The sequence below is a fragment of the Gracilinanus agilis genome, chromosome X, assembly GCF_016433145.1.
Source record: "Gracilinanus agilis isolate LMUSP501 chromosome X, AgileGrace, whole genome shotgun sequence".
Classification (NCBI taxonomy): Eukaryota; Metazoa; Chordata; class Mammalia; order Didelphimorphia; family Didelphidae; genus Gracilinanus; species Gracilinanus agilis.
In genome coordinates this window covers 9,097,398-9,113,707 of record NC_058136.1, presented here as the reverse complement: position 1 = coordinate 9,113,707, position 16,310 = coordinate 9,097,398, and the positions used below count along the sequence as shown (strand labels likewise).

The 16,310-nt window shown below is 40.6% G+C and overlaps 1 protein-coding gene across 1 annotated transcript in view; it reads right to left on the bottom strand.

Moving 5' to 3' along the window:
* TENM1 (teneurin transmembrane protein 1) overlaps positions 1-16,310 on the bottom strand; it is a 104,621-nt gene that overhangs the window by 65,744 nt on the left and 22,567 nt on the right. Inside the window, exon 4 of the mRNA XM_044682672.1 lies at positions 16,000-16,232. Within this exon, the coding sequence (XP_044538607.1) occupies positions 16,000-16,232 (233 nt within the window). The remainder of the gene's footprint in view (positions 1-15,999; positions 16,233-16,310) is intronic.

The window sequence follows — 16,310 nt, the reverse complement described above, 5'->3', positions numbered from 1 at the left end:
TTTATCACTGTTCTGCCAATGGTGTCGCCAGTGGTCACTGTGATGGTGTTCTTTCTTGGGCTCGTGGCACTGCCTCTCCAAGGGGAAAATACCCCTAGATCAAGAAGTGGGAAAGCTGGATTTCAGCCCTGGCTTTTCCACTGGCTAGTTACAGAACCTTGAACAAATTGTGTCCCTTCTATGGGACTTGGGCAAGATAATGCACTGCTCCAAGACTCAGTTTCCTCCTCTTTAAAATGAAATAAAAATCTTTACTACAGATTAGTTTCTTAGATAGCTGTCTTTCTGGAGAGCAAAAACTGGCTCTTTGAGGAATTAGGACACAGAACAGTTAAGTTTTGATTGGGGGCAGAAGGAATAGACGGGTTGAGAGAATGAGGAGCTATTCAGGGTCTTGGGTGCTTGCAGAAGGGGGAGAGAATTGCATGGAAAAGAGACTTTTTTCCCCAAAGATATACACTTCATTTACTTCATAGTTCTACTCAAGCCCCAACTACAGGGGTTATTTAAATCCAATAGTCTTTGATTGTGTGTGTCCTTCAGTTAAAGTTTTCGAACATTAAGAATTAACCCACTATTCAATGACAAATTTGGGAGGAAAGGCCATGTGCTATTCTCAGTTGGCCTTTATCCAGCGATATTGCTAGAACCAGGGCCTTCTAAAGACACCTTGGCATGTAGCAGGCTGGAAGCAGCTTCATCCTACACTTGGGTTAATTGGTCCAGTTCCCCTTAAGGAAAATATCCTCTGGTGAGCTGTCATCTGATGGTTGGCTTCCCTGGGGTGTCAGGACATTATCGATTTTCTATCCCTCTCCAAGTTGGCCTCACTGGCCAGTGTCTTCACTGTTTCTTTGAGGAAGCTGTGAGCGGCATGCATTTGGGAAAACTCAACTTCCCAGACCCCCTAACAGTGATGGGGGAGCAGCATGGTGCCAGGATCAAAGGTTTCGCTCAGACCCAGTCTTAAGTTTGGGAGCCTTAAAAACAAACATTTTGCCTGGAAAGAAATGTTCTAATTAACTGCTGAAGAATGTGTACATTACAACATCCTGCCGTGCTGGAGAAAGAAGGCTTAGAAAGCCAAGCCAGTGCCTTCTGCAGGAGACATTGTGTTTAGAAGGAACTTGCTATTCTCATAAAACTTTTAATAGGAAGAAGTGAATCAAATTCGTTAATTACCATTTTATGGTTGGTAAAAGGGCAAATTACATGCCATCCATTTCTAAACTTCTAAATGTCTCTGGTGCTTTTAATTAAAGCTGCCATCTAGAAACTACTAAAGCAATTTTATGCAATTAGTTATTTATAGGTTACCATAATACACCACTCAAAATATGATTTAAGTGATTTGTAGTCTGGTAGTATGTGATCTCTGTCAGTTTTTCCCCCTAGTCTATCAGTTGAAGGGTTTCTTTTAGTAGAGAGATAAGGAAGGTGTGACACTGAGGAGCTGTGATAAGAAGGGAAAGTTCTATTTGCTGCTGATCTTAAATAAAAGAACAAGGGGTGAAATATAATTCCATGTTGTCTTACCTGACCTAGAGAGACCCAAGGCTTGCCTTAGGCAAAACTATGAAGCAGGCAACGCATCACTTCAGCTTCTTCCTTCTCCCTCCCAGAGTCCCCCTTGCCAAGATTCTAAGGCCCTTATACTTATTGCCTTCTGATTACTCAGGCTTCCAGCTGCTGTAGTTCTCCTAGGCCTGAGCTTCCACAGCATCCATCATACCTTGACCCCATCCCCAGCTTACTCATTCGGTGCCCTCATGCCCTTGGCTCCCACCTCTGTTTTGTTAGAATGAGTGAAAATGGGTACAATAAGAGAAAAAAGTGTTGCCATAAGCCAGTCCATCTGTAAAAGGTGAATCTTTAAGGAGCAAATGGAAGGATAGAACTCACTTTGGTCATCCTGGAAGGCCACTAGAGAGTGTTTTCGGGCCAGGAGAGTTTGTGATATGCCCCCTTCTGTCTCAACATATCATACTTCCTCCTCTTCATAGGGCTGGTCCCATAGAGTTGAGCTCATCTTGGCTTCATGTGGGAAAAGATGTAAGACTATGCTCTCTATCACAGCATCTGAGTGATGGAAGGGCCCTCAGAGGCCCAATAAGTGCCTGAGAGTCCCGTTCACCATATTCCCAATGCATAGCTTTTGTTTGAAATCTCCAACGAGAGGGAATCTGTTTCCTCTCAAGCTCGGACACCTCTCATTGGTAACAAGATTTTCCTGACATCAAATGCCTCTCAGCAAATTCTGCTCCTCCCTGGCCTTCCTTGCTCCTACTTCTAGCCTCTGGGGCAAAACAGAACAAATCTAATACTGCTCCCACATGACAACCCTATGAATACAACAATCATATGTTCCTTGAGTTTTCTCCAGGCAAAAACCCCATTCGTTCCATACATTTTTGCCTGGCATGATCTTAAGGCCCTTCACAATCTTAGCTCCCCTTTTTGACTTTTTCCAGTCTCAAAAAAAGTCTTTCTTAAAATGTGACACCGAGAGGACTATCACGTCCTATATTTTTGACATTATTTTCTTTCCTATTGCAGCCTAGGCAAACTCATGGTAATCAGTTTTTGGGGGCTGCCATGTCACACAGTTGGCTCGCTCAGAATCTGCAACACTGGATCCATTGCATACCACCTACTGTCTAGCCAAACCTCTCCCCACATGTGTACTTGTGATGTTGATTTTTGGCACCCAAACACAGGACTTTTATCCTACTTCATTCAGTCCAATAGCTAGCCTGTGATCTTTTCACAGTCTCTCACTCCATGTGTGAGTTATTCATCTGACCTTTGTGTCATCTGCAAATCTAACAAGCATGCTATCTATACTTTTTTCTAAGCTATTGATAAAAATCTTAAGCAACACTAGGCTGAGAACAGTTTTTCAACACTTCCCTAGAGAACTCCTTCCAAGTAAATTCTGAATGATTACAAATACCCTTTTTGGGATCAATTGTTCAATCTTTCCCAAATTCACTCAACTTTACTATTTTCTAGCCCACATTTAGAGGCAGCCAGGAGGTACAGTGGATAGAGTGCCAGTCTTGGAATCAGGAGAGATCTGAGTTTAAATTGGCCTCAGATACTTGCTAGCTGTGTGACCCTGGGCAAGTAATTTCACTCTGCCTCAGTTTCCTCATCAGAAAAATAAGCTGGAAAAGGAAATGGCAAAGTTCACTTGTATCATTGCCAAGAAAACCCCAATGGAGTCTTAGAAGGTCAGACGTGACTAACTGACTAAACAACAACAGGCCCACATCTCTCCACCTTTCCCCGTAAGACCAGGTATAATCTAAGTTAATATCTTTGGCATCTCTCTAGCCCTAGTCACTGACAGAAAAAGGAAATTAAGTGCTTTTCCTGTGGCCGACTGTTAAAGAAGTTCTGTTCTAACTACCTGTGAGCAAATGGTGGATAATGACGCTCAGCTTAGAGTGCTAAACACTCAAGTACAAAGACAAAGATATCTTAAAACATTTTTTTTGCATATTTTCAGTTTAGGCTGGTCCAAGTTTGGATGTTACGTCACAGGAAAGGCCACCAGGCAAAACTTTTATGGGACAGGCTTTGGCTATGTGCTCTACTGCCTTAGAATAGAAGAGTTTTTTCAGCTTAAGGGCAAAAAAAGCTCTCTAGGAACTCTAGGATAATCCAGCCCTGGGTAGGGGTAAGTAAAACTTTTAATTAGACCAATGACATTTCTAAAGCTAAATCTGTTGTCTCTAAGTTTGATGGCTCTTAGGCATATATGACAATTAAAATCAATAGAGAAGTATAATTCAGTTTAATAATGCATTTGTAGGGTCATAAAACTTGAATGAACTAAATAGAGTTTGTTTTCTCTATCATGGATACTCACTGGGCCCAACCTTCAGGAAACCAAGGCTTCCTTTCATTTAAAGTAAAGTTCAAATTTATTTACCTTGTCTCTTGGGCAAGTGACTTGTTATTTGGGGTTTGTACCACATTAAAAACCTCCCAAACATCAGTTGCTCATGTGATCTCAAGCCAAAAGACTATCAACCATGATAAGCATCCGTGATGGACAAATTGGTGAGAAAATGGGTTAAATTTTTATTTATGACAGGTAAGGAGCCACACAAAGTCAAAAGACTGGTAGCAAAGCTTAGCCAATAATTCACCTCTGTGAAAAAATGGACAATATTTTATCTGAAACATATCTTTCTTTGAGGGGAATGAGCCTTTAGAAGTGATTTTGCCAATGGATGCCACTGTCTCTGGGCAGTTGTGTTGGGGGGGGGGGAAGCCTACTGGGGAAAGCTTCAGCAGGTAATGCCAAATGATTGGGCTAGAGATTTAGAGAGAGACAGTAGGAGGAGAATGTTGGCTTTCCCTCAGCAATAACCTCTCTTAGGACAGAGTTAGGCCTCAGTGATGCCAAAGCAACTACTAGAAAAATTGAAAAAGAAACAACTTTACTAATTTTGACATTGGAGGCCCAGAAGAAGGAACTACTATGTGAATGAAATTCAGCCAGATACAGCTACAATATGTGTGCCTTTCTGAGTAGATTGTCCCCTAAATAATGGGTTTCAATCATTTAAATTCTGGGGCCACCTCATGCCTATTGTTGGAGGAGCAGCAATAGGGGAGTGAAAAGAGTGTTCAATGCCCCTTTGAGTGAATAATCATTCATTTAATTGATTTCGTTGGGAAATGAACAGTACATTACAAGACACATAATACCGGAGCTGGAAGAGAGTTTATACATAATGCCCAATTTCTTTCACCGTAATCTCTTGTTCCATTTGACAGACAAGCACAGTGAGGTCCAAATGAAGAGAAAAAATGACTTGCCCATGGTCATAAAGTTTCTCAATGGGAGAAATAGGACTAGAATTAATATATCTAGACTCCCAGTTCAATGAAGTTTTTATCAACACAAATCGCAATAGCCAAATAAGTGCCTTCCCTTCTCTAGTATGCTCACAGATTCTGAACTGTTGGTATGAGTCATAAGTGAAGTAGACACCTGCCTCTCAAGGGTGATCAAGGCTTATGACTCATTCCCTATTCTGAGCCTGAAACTTGGAATTTTCATGTCAGGGCACAATGGCCACAGATCTGCTTGAGGCAATTTGTGTATAAACAACCAACGATTCTTTCTCTGAAAAGCCATTCTCCATCATAACACTTTCAGGATTGTCCCAGATCATTGCTGAGGATAGCCAAGTTTTGCAGGTAATGTACAATATTGCTGTTGCTGTGTACAATGTTCTCCTGGTTCTGCTTATTTTGCTCTGCATCAGTTCATGCAGACTGTTCCAACTTTTTTTGAAATCATCTCGCTTATCATTTCTTATAGCACGATAATATTACATTGCCAACATGTACCATGATTTGTTTAGCCATTCTCCAAGATGGACATTCCCTCAATTTCCAATTCTTTGCCACCGCAAAAAAATAACTGCTAGATATAATTTTGCACAAGTAGGCCCTTTCCCCTCCTTTTTTTAAATCTCTTTGGGATATAGACCCAGTAGTGGTATTACTGGATCACAGTTTTATATCCCTTTGGGCATCATTCCAAATTGCCCTCCAGAATGGCTGGATCAGTTCACAACTCCACTAACAATGCATTAGTGTCTCAATTTTGCCATATCCCTTCCAACATTTATAATTTTCCTTTATTGTCATATTGGTCAATCTTCTAGGTGGGAGGTGGTACATCGGAGTTGTTTTAATTTGCATTTCTCTAATCAAGAATGATTTAGAACATTTTTATATGATTATTGATGGCTTTGATTTCTTCATTTGAAAACTGTGTTCATATTCTTTGACCATTTGTCATTTGGAGAATAGCTTGTATTCTTATAAATTTGACTTTGTTCTCTATAAATATGATAAATTAGACCTTTATCAGAGAAATTTGTTATAAAAATTTTTCTCTACTTTGTTGTTTCCCTTCTAATCTATAATTTCTTTATGATCAAAATGTTAGTTTTGTTTGTACAAAAGCTTTTTAATTTAATATAATCAAAATTATTCATTTCACATCTTATAATGCTCTCTGTCTCCTGTTTGGTCATAAATTCTTCTCTTCTCCAAAGATCTGTCAGGTAAACTATTCTAGGTTCCCCTAACTTGTGGTATTGCTTTTTATATCTAAATCACATACCATTTTGACCTTATTTTGGTATCAAGTATGAGATATTGGTCTATACTTCGTTTCTGTCATACTATTTTTCAATTTTCCCAGTAGTTTTTTTTTAAATACCAAGTTCTTATTCCAAAAGAAGGTGTCTTTGGGTTTATCAGATACTAGGTTGCTAAGGTCATTTGCTCTAGTATACTGTGTTTCTAATGTATTCCACTGATATCCTTCTATCTGTTAGCCAGTACCATACTGTTTTGGTGATTATTGCTTTATAGTACAGTTTGAGATCTGGTACTTCCAGGCCACCAGCCTTCACATTTTTTCCATTAATTCCTTTTATATTCAACCTTTTGTTCTTCCAGACAAATTTCGTTATTATTTTTTCTAGCTCTATAAAGTAATTATTTGGTAGTTTGATTAGTATGGCACTGAATAAGTAAATTAATTTAGGAAGAATCATCATTTTTATTATATTAGCTCAGCCTATCCATGAGCAATTAATATTTCCCCAATTGTTTAGATCTGACTTTATTTGTGTAAAAAGTGCTTTGTAATTGTGTTCGTATCATGCATGTTTTGAAAAGCATCATTCAAAGTCAATTCAACCTCAGATAGATACAATTCCAAAGATGAGTACTCAGGCAACGCTTCAAAAAACTTTTTCTCCCTACATGTTTCACTGAAACACTGATAAGTAAAGTAACAAGAAGGTTCAGAATCAAAGGAGGTAAAGCTGGCTAAGTCTTGAGAATGTCTATAGTGAAGGGCCCAGAGGCTCCCAGTTGGCAGTTCAATTGAGATTTTATGGAAAAATATAAAATGGTGAGTTTATTGGGAAAGAGAAGGGCATAACTATGTGGCACAGTGCATAGAATGCTGAGCCTGGAATCAGGAAGACTCATCTTCATGAGTTCAAATCCAGCTTCAGATGCTTACTAGCTGTGTGACCCTGGGCAAGTCACTTAACATTCTTTGCCTCAGTTTCCTTATCTGTAAAATGAGCTGGAGAAAGATATGCAAAAGTACTGTAGTAACTTTGCTAAGAAAACCCCAAATGGCATCAAAAAGGGTCAGACATGATTGAAAATGACTGTACAATGATAGCAACAAGAAGGCAGCTCAGGGCTTTGTTTTTTTTTTTTTTTTTGCTATAAATCAGGCTGGTAAGGATGATAACTGCACAATTTTCTAACACATGCGGTAACCTTTCTTATACAGGTTTATTTGAGTAATTAAGGATAACTTTTGCACAGGTATAAGCATGCTAGGATAGAAAAGCCAGTGAATTGGATTTTATGGAAACATGAAACCCAAGCAAAAAAGTGCCTTCCTTTCTGCAAATGAAATACGTGGCCTTGCAGAGTTGTTTTTATAAGATGGTATCTTTCCTATCTATTCCCTTTTTTCCATTTTCACAGCTACCACCTGGGTTCAAGCCCTCACTGCCTCTTGCCTGGACTACTGCAGTAGCTTTCTAATTGGTTTTTCAGCCTAAAATCTCTCCCCACTCCAATCCATCTTCCACACAGTTACTAAAGTGATTTTTTTAAAGCACGGGTCATTCTCGTGCTCCATAAAGTCCAGTGGTCCCTATTACTTCTAGGATCAATTATAAGTTCCTCTAATTGGCACTTAAAGCTCTTGATAACCTGGCTTCAAACTACCTTTCTAGGCTTATTATAAATTATTCCCCTTCACACACTCTATAGTTCCAATAAACTGGCCTTTTTACTTTTCCTCACACAGGACATTCTATTTGCCATCTTTGTTCTTTCTTGTTCAGAAAGCATTTCCTCCTCGTTTCCACTGCTTAGACTCATAGGCTTATGGATCTAGGGCTAGGAGGGACGATAGAGGCTATCTAGTTCAATGCATTCATTTTATAGATGAATAAACTGAGAACCAGGGAGGTAAGTTAGTTGCCTAAAATCTCACAGGGTAATACATTCTACAAGTGGGATCTCTAGTTTCCTTTAAAGCTCACCTTAAGCATGTGAGGCCTTTTCTGATCATGCCAGCCCCTTGGGACTCCCCATACCAAATTATTTTGTTAAATAATTTGTATATGTTATATATATATGTAATATATATATAATTTTGTATATATGTATTTGTATATCGTTTCTTTTGTTATGATGTTATCTCCAGGAGGCCTGGGATTCTTGGATTTTTGTTTCTGTGTGCCCAGTACTGAGCCTGTTACATGGGAGAGGCTGAAGAAATACTTAATCATTGGTTGTAGAACGTTTTCCCTTGGAAGACAATGATATCCAACACACTGTAATTCACAGTTAAATGAAACTGTGGGAAGTTACAGGGATCTGTGTGAGGTCATACAAAGAAACTGTGACTGGTATCATTGCGAGTTGATTGGAAAAGAAAGCCCAGGCTCCCTAAACTCTTTTTTTCACCACCAATCTCTCCCTTTTTCAGAGAATCCTAAGACTTGGAATCTTTTGTTGTCTGTTTTTAATCCCATTCAATAATTTACTTCCAACTTAGGAGAAATGAACTCAAAAGCGAATTTTACTTCATCCTATTTTTAGAATCGATCCAGAAAGTAAATTGGCTGTCTTTCAGATTAACATTTATTTGACTTAACTTGCATAATTAAGGTTGGGTTGGAGAGTCTGTCCATAATTGCAATATGCTGCTTGTTAAAGGCTTATGTTCCTAAAGCTCTTGTTCCTAACTCAGAAACGGTACTCCCTAGATGTACATTTCCTTTTCCTACTGATGTATAGTTTTTCTTTATTAGCGATCAGGTGGAAAGAAAAATCAAGGCTCCCCTTAACGTAATCCATTAAGCATTTGCAAGGCTCCAAGGAAGGAGAAGGAGAGCGCACTCAAGAGCCCACGTGGCTGGGAATTGGAAAGGAACAAACATATAGTAAAGGAACTTGCAGTTGACCTCAAAGAAACAATTAGCAAGTAGTGATACTTTCCTCTCCATCTGTATTTGGCATTTTAATGACTTCTTGCATATTTTTCCTCCTGTGGAAGCTTCTACAATTGGTCGACAGCATGAGAAGCTCATTCATTGATTTGTGGCTAGAAGTCAGGCCTGACTCCACGGTGGCAAGTGGGATGGTGACCTCGGCTCAACCACTTGGAATGCACATTGGCAGATGGTGACCACATGCCCCTAAGAATTCAGATCCTCTGCTTCCTTCCAAAGAGGAAGACTTACCTCGATGATCCATTCTTGACTACCCCATTCCCATTCCTTCTGCCATTTCCAAGGTGTATAATTTTGGTCAAGTCAGTGTACTACTCTGTAAAATGTAAGAGGATGAACTAAACGATGGCCCTTCCAAGCAAGGATTTCTAAAGGAATTACCAAGTGTCAGGGCCTGTTGCAGCCCCTGGAGATACAAAGACAAAAGTGAATAGTCTTTGCCCTCAAGGAGCTTACATTATATCAAGGGAGACAACATGTACATACATAGGTGGATACAATACAGATATAAAATGATTTGGAGGGAGAAAAGCACTATCAGTCATGGGGAAAAGGATAGTCCTCCTGAATATGGCAGGACTTGGGTTAAGATTGGAAGGCGAGTAAATATTCTAAGAAATGGAGATGAGGAGGGTGTGCATTCCAGGCATCAAGGAACAGTCAATGCAAAATCCTAGAAATGGGAGTGTCATGTGTGAGGAACGGTAAGAAGGTCAGGTTCCTGACTAGAGAGGGTAGAAGGGAGTAACATGCTAATAAGTTTGGAAAAGCACAATGGGGCTTTAAATGCCAAAAAGAGGAGTTCAAATTTGATCCTGGAGCCAATAAAGGAAGCCTTGGAGTTTAATTAAGCAGGAGAGTAGGTAAACCTGCGCTTTAAGTAAATCACTAGAGAGATGTATGGTGGAAGGATTAGAATAGACAGAGATTTGAGACAAGGAAGTCATTTAGGAAGCTAATGCAAGAGTACAAGGAAGAGGCAATGAAGGACTGAACTAGGGTGGTGGCTATTTGGGTAGCAAAGAGGGTACATACTTTGTTAGAGATGTTATGGAGGTAGAAATGATGACTTCTAGCAACTAACTGGATATGTGGCATGAGTGAGAGTGGAGAATCAAGGATTGGGAGACTAAGATCGTGAACCTGATTGAATGGACAGAATGTTGCCCTCAATAGAAAAAAAATCAAGTTTGGAAGTCTAAGTGGGGAAAAGGTCATTAATTCTATTTTGGACAGGTTGATTTAGAGATGCTGGTGGGATGTTTAGTTCAAAATGTTTCCAGAACGAGAGAGTGACTCCACAAACCAGACCAAAGCCTTAGAGAAAAAATATCCTATCTACAAGGAAGAATTGAAATGAGATATAAATGGAGTATCTAAGGAAGAATGAATGGCAATGAAAATTCATACCTTTGAACACACACTAATAGATTTTACCTAAGGTGGAACAGTCAGAAAGTTAGAATGGGTCAGACACAAAGGGACAGCTTGATGAGACAAAGAAAGAAATATTAAAATTAAAAGACCTGGAAAAAGACCTGAAGAAAATGTAAGAAATATTAAATCAAAAACAGCTGATCTGGGAAAGAGGTCAAGAAGAGATCATCTAAGAATCATCAGAACTGGAGTTAAGGAGAAAGATTAACACTGGATTTCTAGATCAAGGAATAACCTTTATAAAAATGATACTTAAATCCATGTGAGCTGATATGGTCACAAGTGAAGAAGTACAACGAGGGAATGTGATCCTAGTCTTTTCTGCCCAAAAATGGTATAAGAGGGCCCAGCGACTATGTCTCCTTGTACATAAAACATTTGCTCAATAAACACGTATTGAACTATTGGTTAACTTTGAGAGAGGTTAAGCATGTTCTACTATCACTTTCAGTTGAATCAATCAGGGCTCTTTTGTAGTGGAAAAGGCATCCTGGATTAGGAGTCAGAACTTGAAATCTGTGGTCCTGTGTGACCCTGGGACTTCGATTACTGAGACATCTGTTAGAATTCTTTCTGAGCCCAAAGCAGGGAAGCTTATAATTTTGTGTCTTAATAAGTTCATCCTTTGAAAGGTAGAGGGGATGATAAAGGGAACTTCTCTTTCGGAGTGCCTCACTAACAAGGAAAAACTGGTGCCTGAAGCGGAAGTGGTGGGAACCTGCGTAGGGAAAGAAAGCAATCATTTCAGTTCCTGATAGAGCATAGGTAAGCTGGGCAGAGTCTAGATATTGGGAGAGATGATTTCGAATGGTTCTGAGACAGAATAGGGATGGAGGGCCACGAGTTTGAAGGGAGATCTCACCTAGGAAGAGTGGGAAACTCTTAAAAATGGAATTCTGAAGACCCAAAAAGAAGCCATTCTTCTGAAGGAGAAAAAGAAGGAGTTGTCCAAAACAATGATATAGATGTAGAAGGAAGAGGTGTATAGAAGACGAAAGCAAGGACAGAAAATGGGAGGAATGGTATAGATGGGGATGGGGAAAGAGATGAAGATAAAAGTGTGGTGCCCTCTTGAGCATCAAGGGCAATTAAAGGGTAAAGGTAAAAAGGGGATCAAGACCATTAAAGCACAAAGTAAGTTGAGGCACGAAGGGAAAGCTGAGGAGAACTCAAAGAAGGTTTTTTAAGGGCTATATTGGGGGAAAGAGGTGGGTCAAGGAAGGGACAGGTGTAGTGCTCAGGGTGGATGGGTTGATGGTAATGGATGACAGGTAAGACTGAGCTAATCAAGTCTTCAATGGCTACTACTTTTCTTTCCTCCTCAGAGAAGGAGATCATCTTTTGGCTGGAATAGAGAGAACAAAAAGGATTAGCAGGGAACCGATACTCAAGATGAGTTCAAGCCACCAGGCCCCAGTGAATCCTAAGATCCTGACATAACTCGAAGATATAACTGCCCAGCAGCTGACAATGTTATTTGAAAAGATCACAGGAAATGGAAGAATAGCTGGAGGACCCAGGAAGTGTGTTTGCCTCTTTTTAAAACAAACATGCAGAGAAAGGAGTTTGCAAACAAGGCCAGCAGGCTTGACTGATCTTTGACAAGATTCTAGAAAATTGTGAACATTTAAAGGAGGAAACTGTGATCAAAATGAGCCGGCATGGCTTCCACAAACAGGTTATTTCAGATTAACTGGTAGATACAGTATATCTAGACTTTAGCAAAGCATGTAACAAAGCTTCTTATACTATTATCGCAGAGCAGTGTATTGCCAGATAATAGTAGGGTATGGCAGATTTAGGGCTGCTTAGAATGGCTTGACATTAAGGGTTTGGTGTCAGCTTCTAGAAGCAGGTCACTTGTGGAGTGACCCAAGAAAGGGGGCTCGGTTCTTTGCTCTACAGTGGTTTTATCCATGACTTGGAAAAAAGGCCAAGCTGCCATGCTTATCAGAGTTGCAGATGAAACAAAGGTAAGGAAGACAAGCTAACATCTCAGGAGATTAGAATGAACCAAACACAGGGAAATTTAATAAGGGAAGGGAAGGGAAGGGGATAAACATTTATTAAAGCACTTTCTGTTCCAGGCACCGTGATAAGCACTTTACAAGTATTAGCCCATTTGACTCTCAAAACAACCCTGGGATGTAAGTGCTGTTATTATCTCCTCTTTAAAGTAGAGAAAAGAGGGGCAGCTGGGTGGCTCAGTGGATTGAGAGCCAACCCCAGAGATAGGAGGTCCTGGGTTCAAGTCTGGCCTCAGATACTTCCTAGCTGTGTGACCCTGGGCAAGTCACTTCACCCCCATTGTGTAGCCCTTACAACTCTTCTGCCTTGGTACTAATACACTACTGATTTTAAGACAGAAGGTAGGGGTTTAAAAAATAAAGTAGAGAAAATGAAGACAAACAAAAATAAAGTGACTTATCCAGGGCCACAAAGCTAAGGAGTGGATAAGGCAACATTTGAACTCAGGTCTTCCTGACTCCGCCCTGCCCAGGGCTCCATCTACTGCACCACCTTCTTTGTATCATTAGTGTTTAGTACAGTGCCTAGCACATGGTAAGAGCTCAATAAAACCTTGTTGAGAATGATGATAAAGGGACAGTTTTACATCTGGTTAAAAAACTTCCCAGCAGAGCTGCAAATTCAAGATAAGTTGGAGCTTGAAGGGACCCTAGTAATCTTCTGGTCCAAATCCTTCATTCTACAGAAAAGGAAACTGTGATGAGGAACTAAGGCCCTGAGCAGATCTCTAATTAGGGCCCGGTCCCTGGAAAGGCCACTGGGAGCTGGAGGATGCACTACCTCCGAGTGGCAATGGAAGAAATGCGGCACATTTTAAACTGACATTTCATAAAGCGCCACCATGATAGCTGCTGGGACAGGCATCTCCTTAGAGAGTAAAAAAAACCTTATCCTTAATGGGTTAAAACATATCCAAAAAAATCATACAAAGAAAGAGACCAGTGAACTTGCTGTGTCCCCTTGTATGAGAGGCTCCACACCAAGAGGCAGCCAACCAAGGACCAACAGAGCCCTGCCTCCTTCCACCTGTATGACCCTGGATGAGGGGCTTCCCCTTTCTTAGTCTCAGCATCCTCCTGGAAGAAGGAATGAGATCATAGGACTGGTAACCATAATAATAACAACTGGTAAAGTGCTTCACATATGTCATCTTATTTTATCCTCACAACAACTCTGGGAAGTCAGTATTATTCTTATCTCTATTTTACAGTTGAGGAAACTGAGGCAGATAGTGGAAGAGTCCAGGGTCACAGAGCTAATAAGTATTTTAAGCAGGATTTAGACTTAGATCTTTCTGAGATACTATGGTGCCAAGCCAGATGATTTCTTAAAAACCCTTACCTTCTGTTTTAGAATCAATACTATGTATTGGTCTTAAGGCAGAAGAGAGGTAAGGGCTAGGCAAAGACTTGCCCAGGGTCACACAGCTGGAAAGTGTCCGAGGCCAGATTGGAACCTAGGATCTCCCATTTCTGAGCCTGACTCTCAATCCACTGAGCCACCTCGATGCCCACTATGAGCCAAATGATTTCTAAGGTTTCTTCCAACTTGATGGTGCCATGACCTTCATCTTGGGACCCATTTTTCTTCTTAGGGTGATTTATGAGACTTACTTGAGTGAATATATATAGAGGGCTGTAACTTACCATCACTCTCATATTTCCCCCTTCATCAGTCACAGCCTCTGCCCCCAAGGGGAGATGAAACAACTAGATAAGAGTATCGAGTACATCATCTAGCTCTCTGTGGTAAGGCAGGCACTCTAGGTGGGAAAGACATTCAAAAAGGGGAAAGCCATTGGATTGAACTTAATGGGAAACATGGGCCTTAAGGAAAAACGAAAGATTTAAATTCTGAAAGGAAATGGAATTTCATCCTGATGTTGTAAATGTCAAATGGTGAGACAGAGAACATCTGACATTTGATATAAATAAACTGAATTTTGGAGGGAGTGGAGCTGTGATTTCATCGTGTACGGAGTTACTAGTGTGGAAACTTCCTCCTCCCATGCCATCTCATCTGCAACTCCAAGTCTCAGAGCGTCTCTGGGTGGGGAGGCAAAGAGGGATTTGATGGCTTGCCCAATGTCTCACAGTTGGTGTGGATCAGATGCGGTACCTGAACTCACATCTTCCCTCCTCTAAGGCTGGGCCTCAGTCCTCAACACCATGCTACTCAGGATCTTCAGAAGACTGGCAAGAGTGAATTACATTTTTAAGGGTTCAAAAGATAAACAGGAGAAAGGCAAGAGGAGAGCACTTCAGTGATCAAGGGGAGAGGGAAGATGCTACGAGGGTGGAAAAAGGACTCTTCAGATGAGACAGACAAAGGTTTAGAGAGGAGATGATGGAAATCTATGATTACAAAAGGGAAAGAGAGGGAGACTAGTACTGACTTGGCCACAAGATCTCAGACTGAATGAAGGGGATTCCCTATGAAACTTCAGGGAGGTAAACTTCAAAAAACCAAAACCAACAAAGTCCTACTGTACATAGCAGGGAATAAACTTTTAGAACTTTTCTCAGAGGTGCTGCATTATAGAGAGAATAACTTTTGTGAAGGATGTAGGTAAACTCACTGATGACAGATGCATTCCATGAAGTCATGGATGTCGGAGAGAATATTCTTACTTTCCACATTTTGCTTACTACCTATTTTCTGGCCATCTCATCTATATAATCACTCACACCAGAAACCAGGCCCAGAAGCTTTTATCCTGGGAGCCATCAACATGTGTCTTAATATAATTGATTTCTTTTATAATATTATGCATACCATTTTATGTATTAAAAACATTCTGGGAAGGGGTCCACTGGCTTCCCCAGACTGCCAAAGGGGTCCAAAGACACCCCAAAAAGGTAAGTACCATTGGCTTGGAGGACCTTCTCTCTTGGGGTCCTGTTCCTTTGGGTACTAATTGCCTCTCACCATCACTCTTTTAGCAAACTTCCAGACATCTGAATCACTTTGTTCCTAAATTCTCAGCCAACCACTTCCCAAAGTGCTTTGGGCTTACTCTTTCTCTCCCTCCCCTCACCCAGTCCTCCCCTACCAGTTCTGGAACCACCACCATAACTGAATTAATTCTGAATAGGGTGTGGCCTCACTTACCAACCCTTTCAAAGTTACTAACCAAATTGCTCTTCCTTAGCCACCTTTCTCCAAGGTGTGTTGTTTCTCCCATTAGAATCAAAGTTCCCTTGAGGGCAAGAACCATCTTTCTTACTTGTATTTGTATCTTGAGGGCTTAGTATAGTGCTTAGCACATAGTAAATGATCAATAAATTCTTTTTGATCCATTCAATCATAAACTGTGACAACAATGACTATCCCGCAATGCTACTTTGTACCCACACCAGTGGCACAAACTGGATGGTCCAGAGTTCTGATCCAGTGTGATCTTTCTGGTGCTTTTGTGAAGTCTAATTAGCCACTTTCTTACCTCTGGGGCTGTTGAGTGAAGCTTCTGATGCTCTCCCTCCATCTCCACAATGACTTTGGTCGAAGGGAAGGCACTGATCACCTGTTCCTGCCACTACATCAAAATTCTTAGCCAGATCTTTGGTTTCTCCAAGAGATCTCAGCCTGTAGACTCTTCTTGTATTTGTGTCTGAGAGATAAAGGAATTCAGACACTGGATCCACAGCCAGATAGTATTTGTGAGCAGGACTTGTGCTGAGGAGAAGCAAAATAAAGTTTTATGAAGCCATCCTCACCTTCCTTTCCCTTCCTTTCTCCCCACCACCTCCCAGC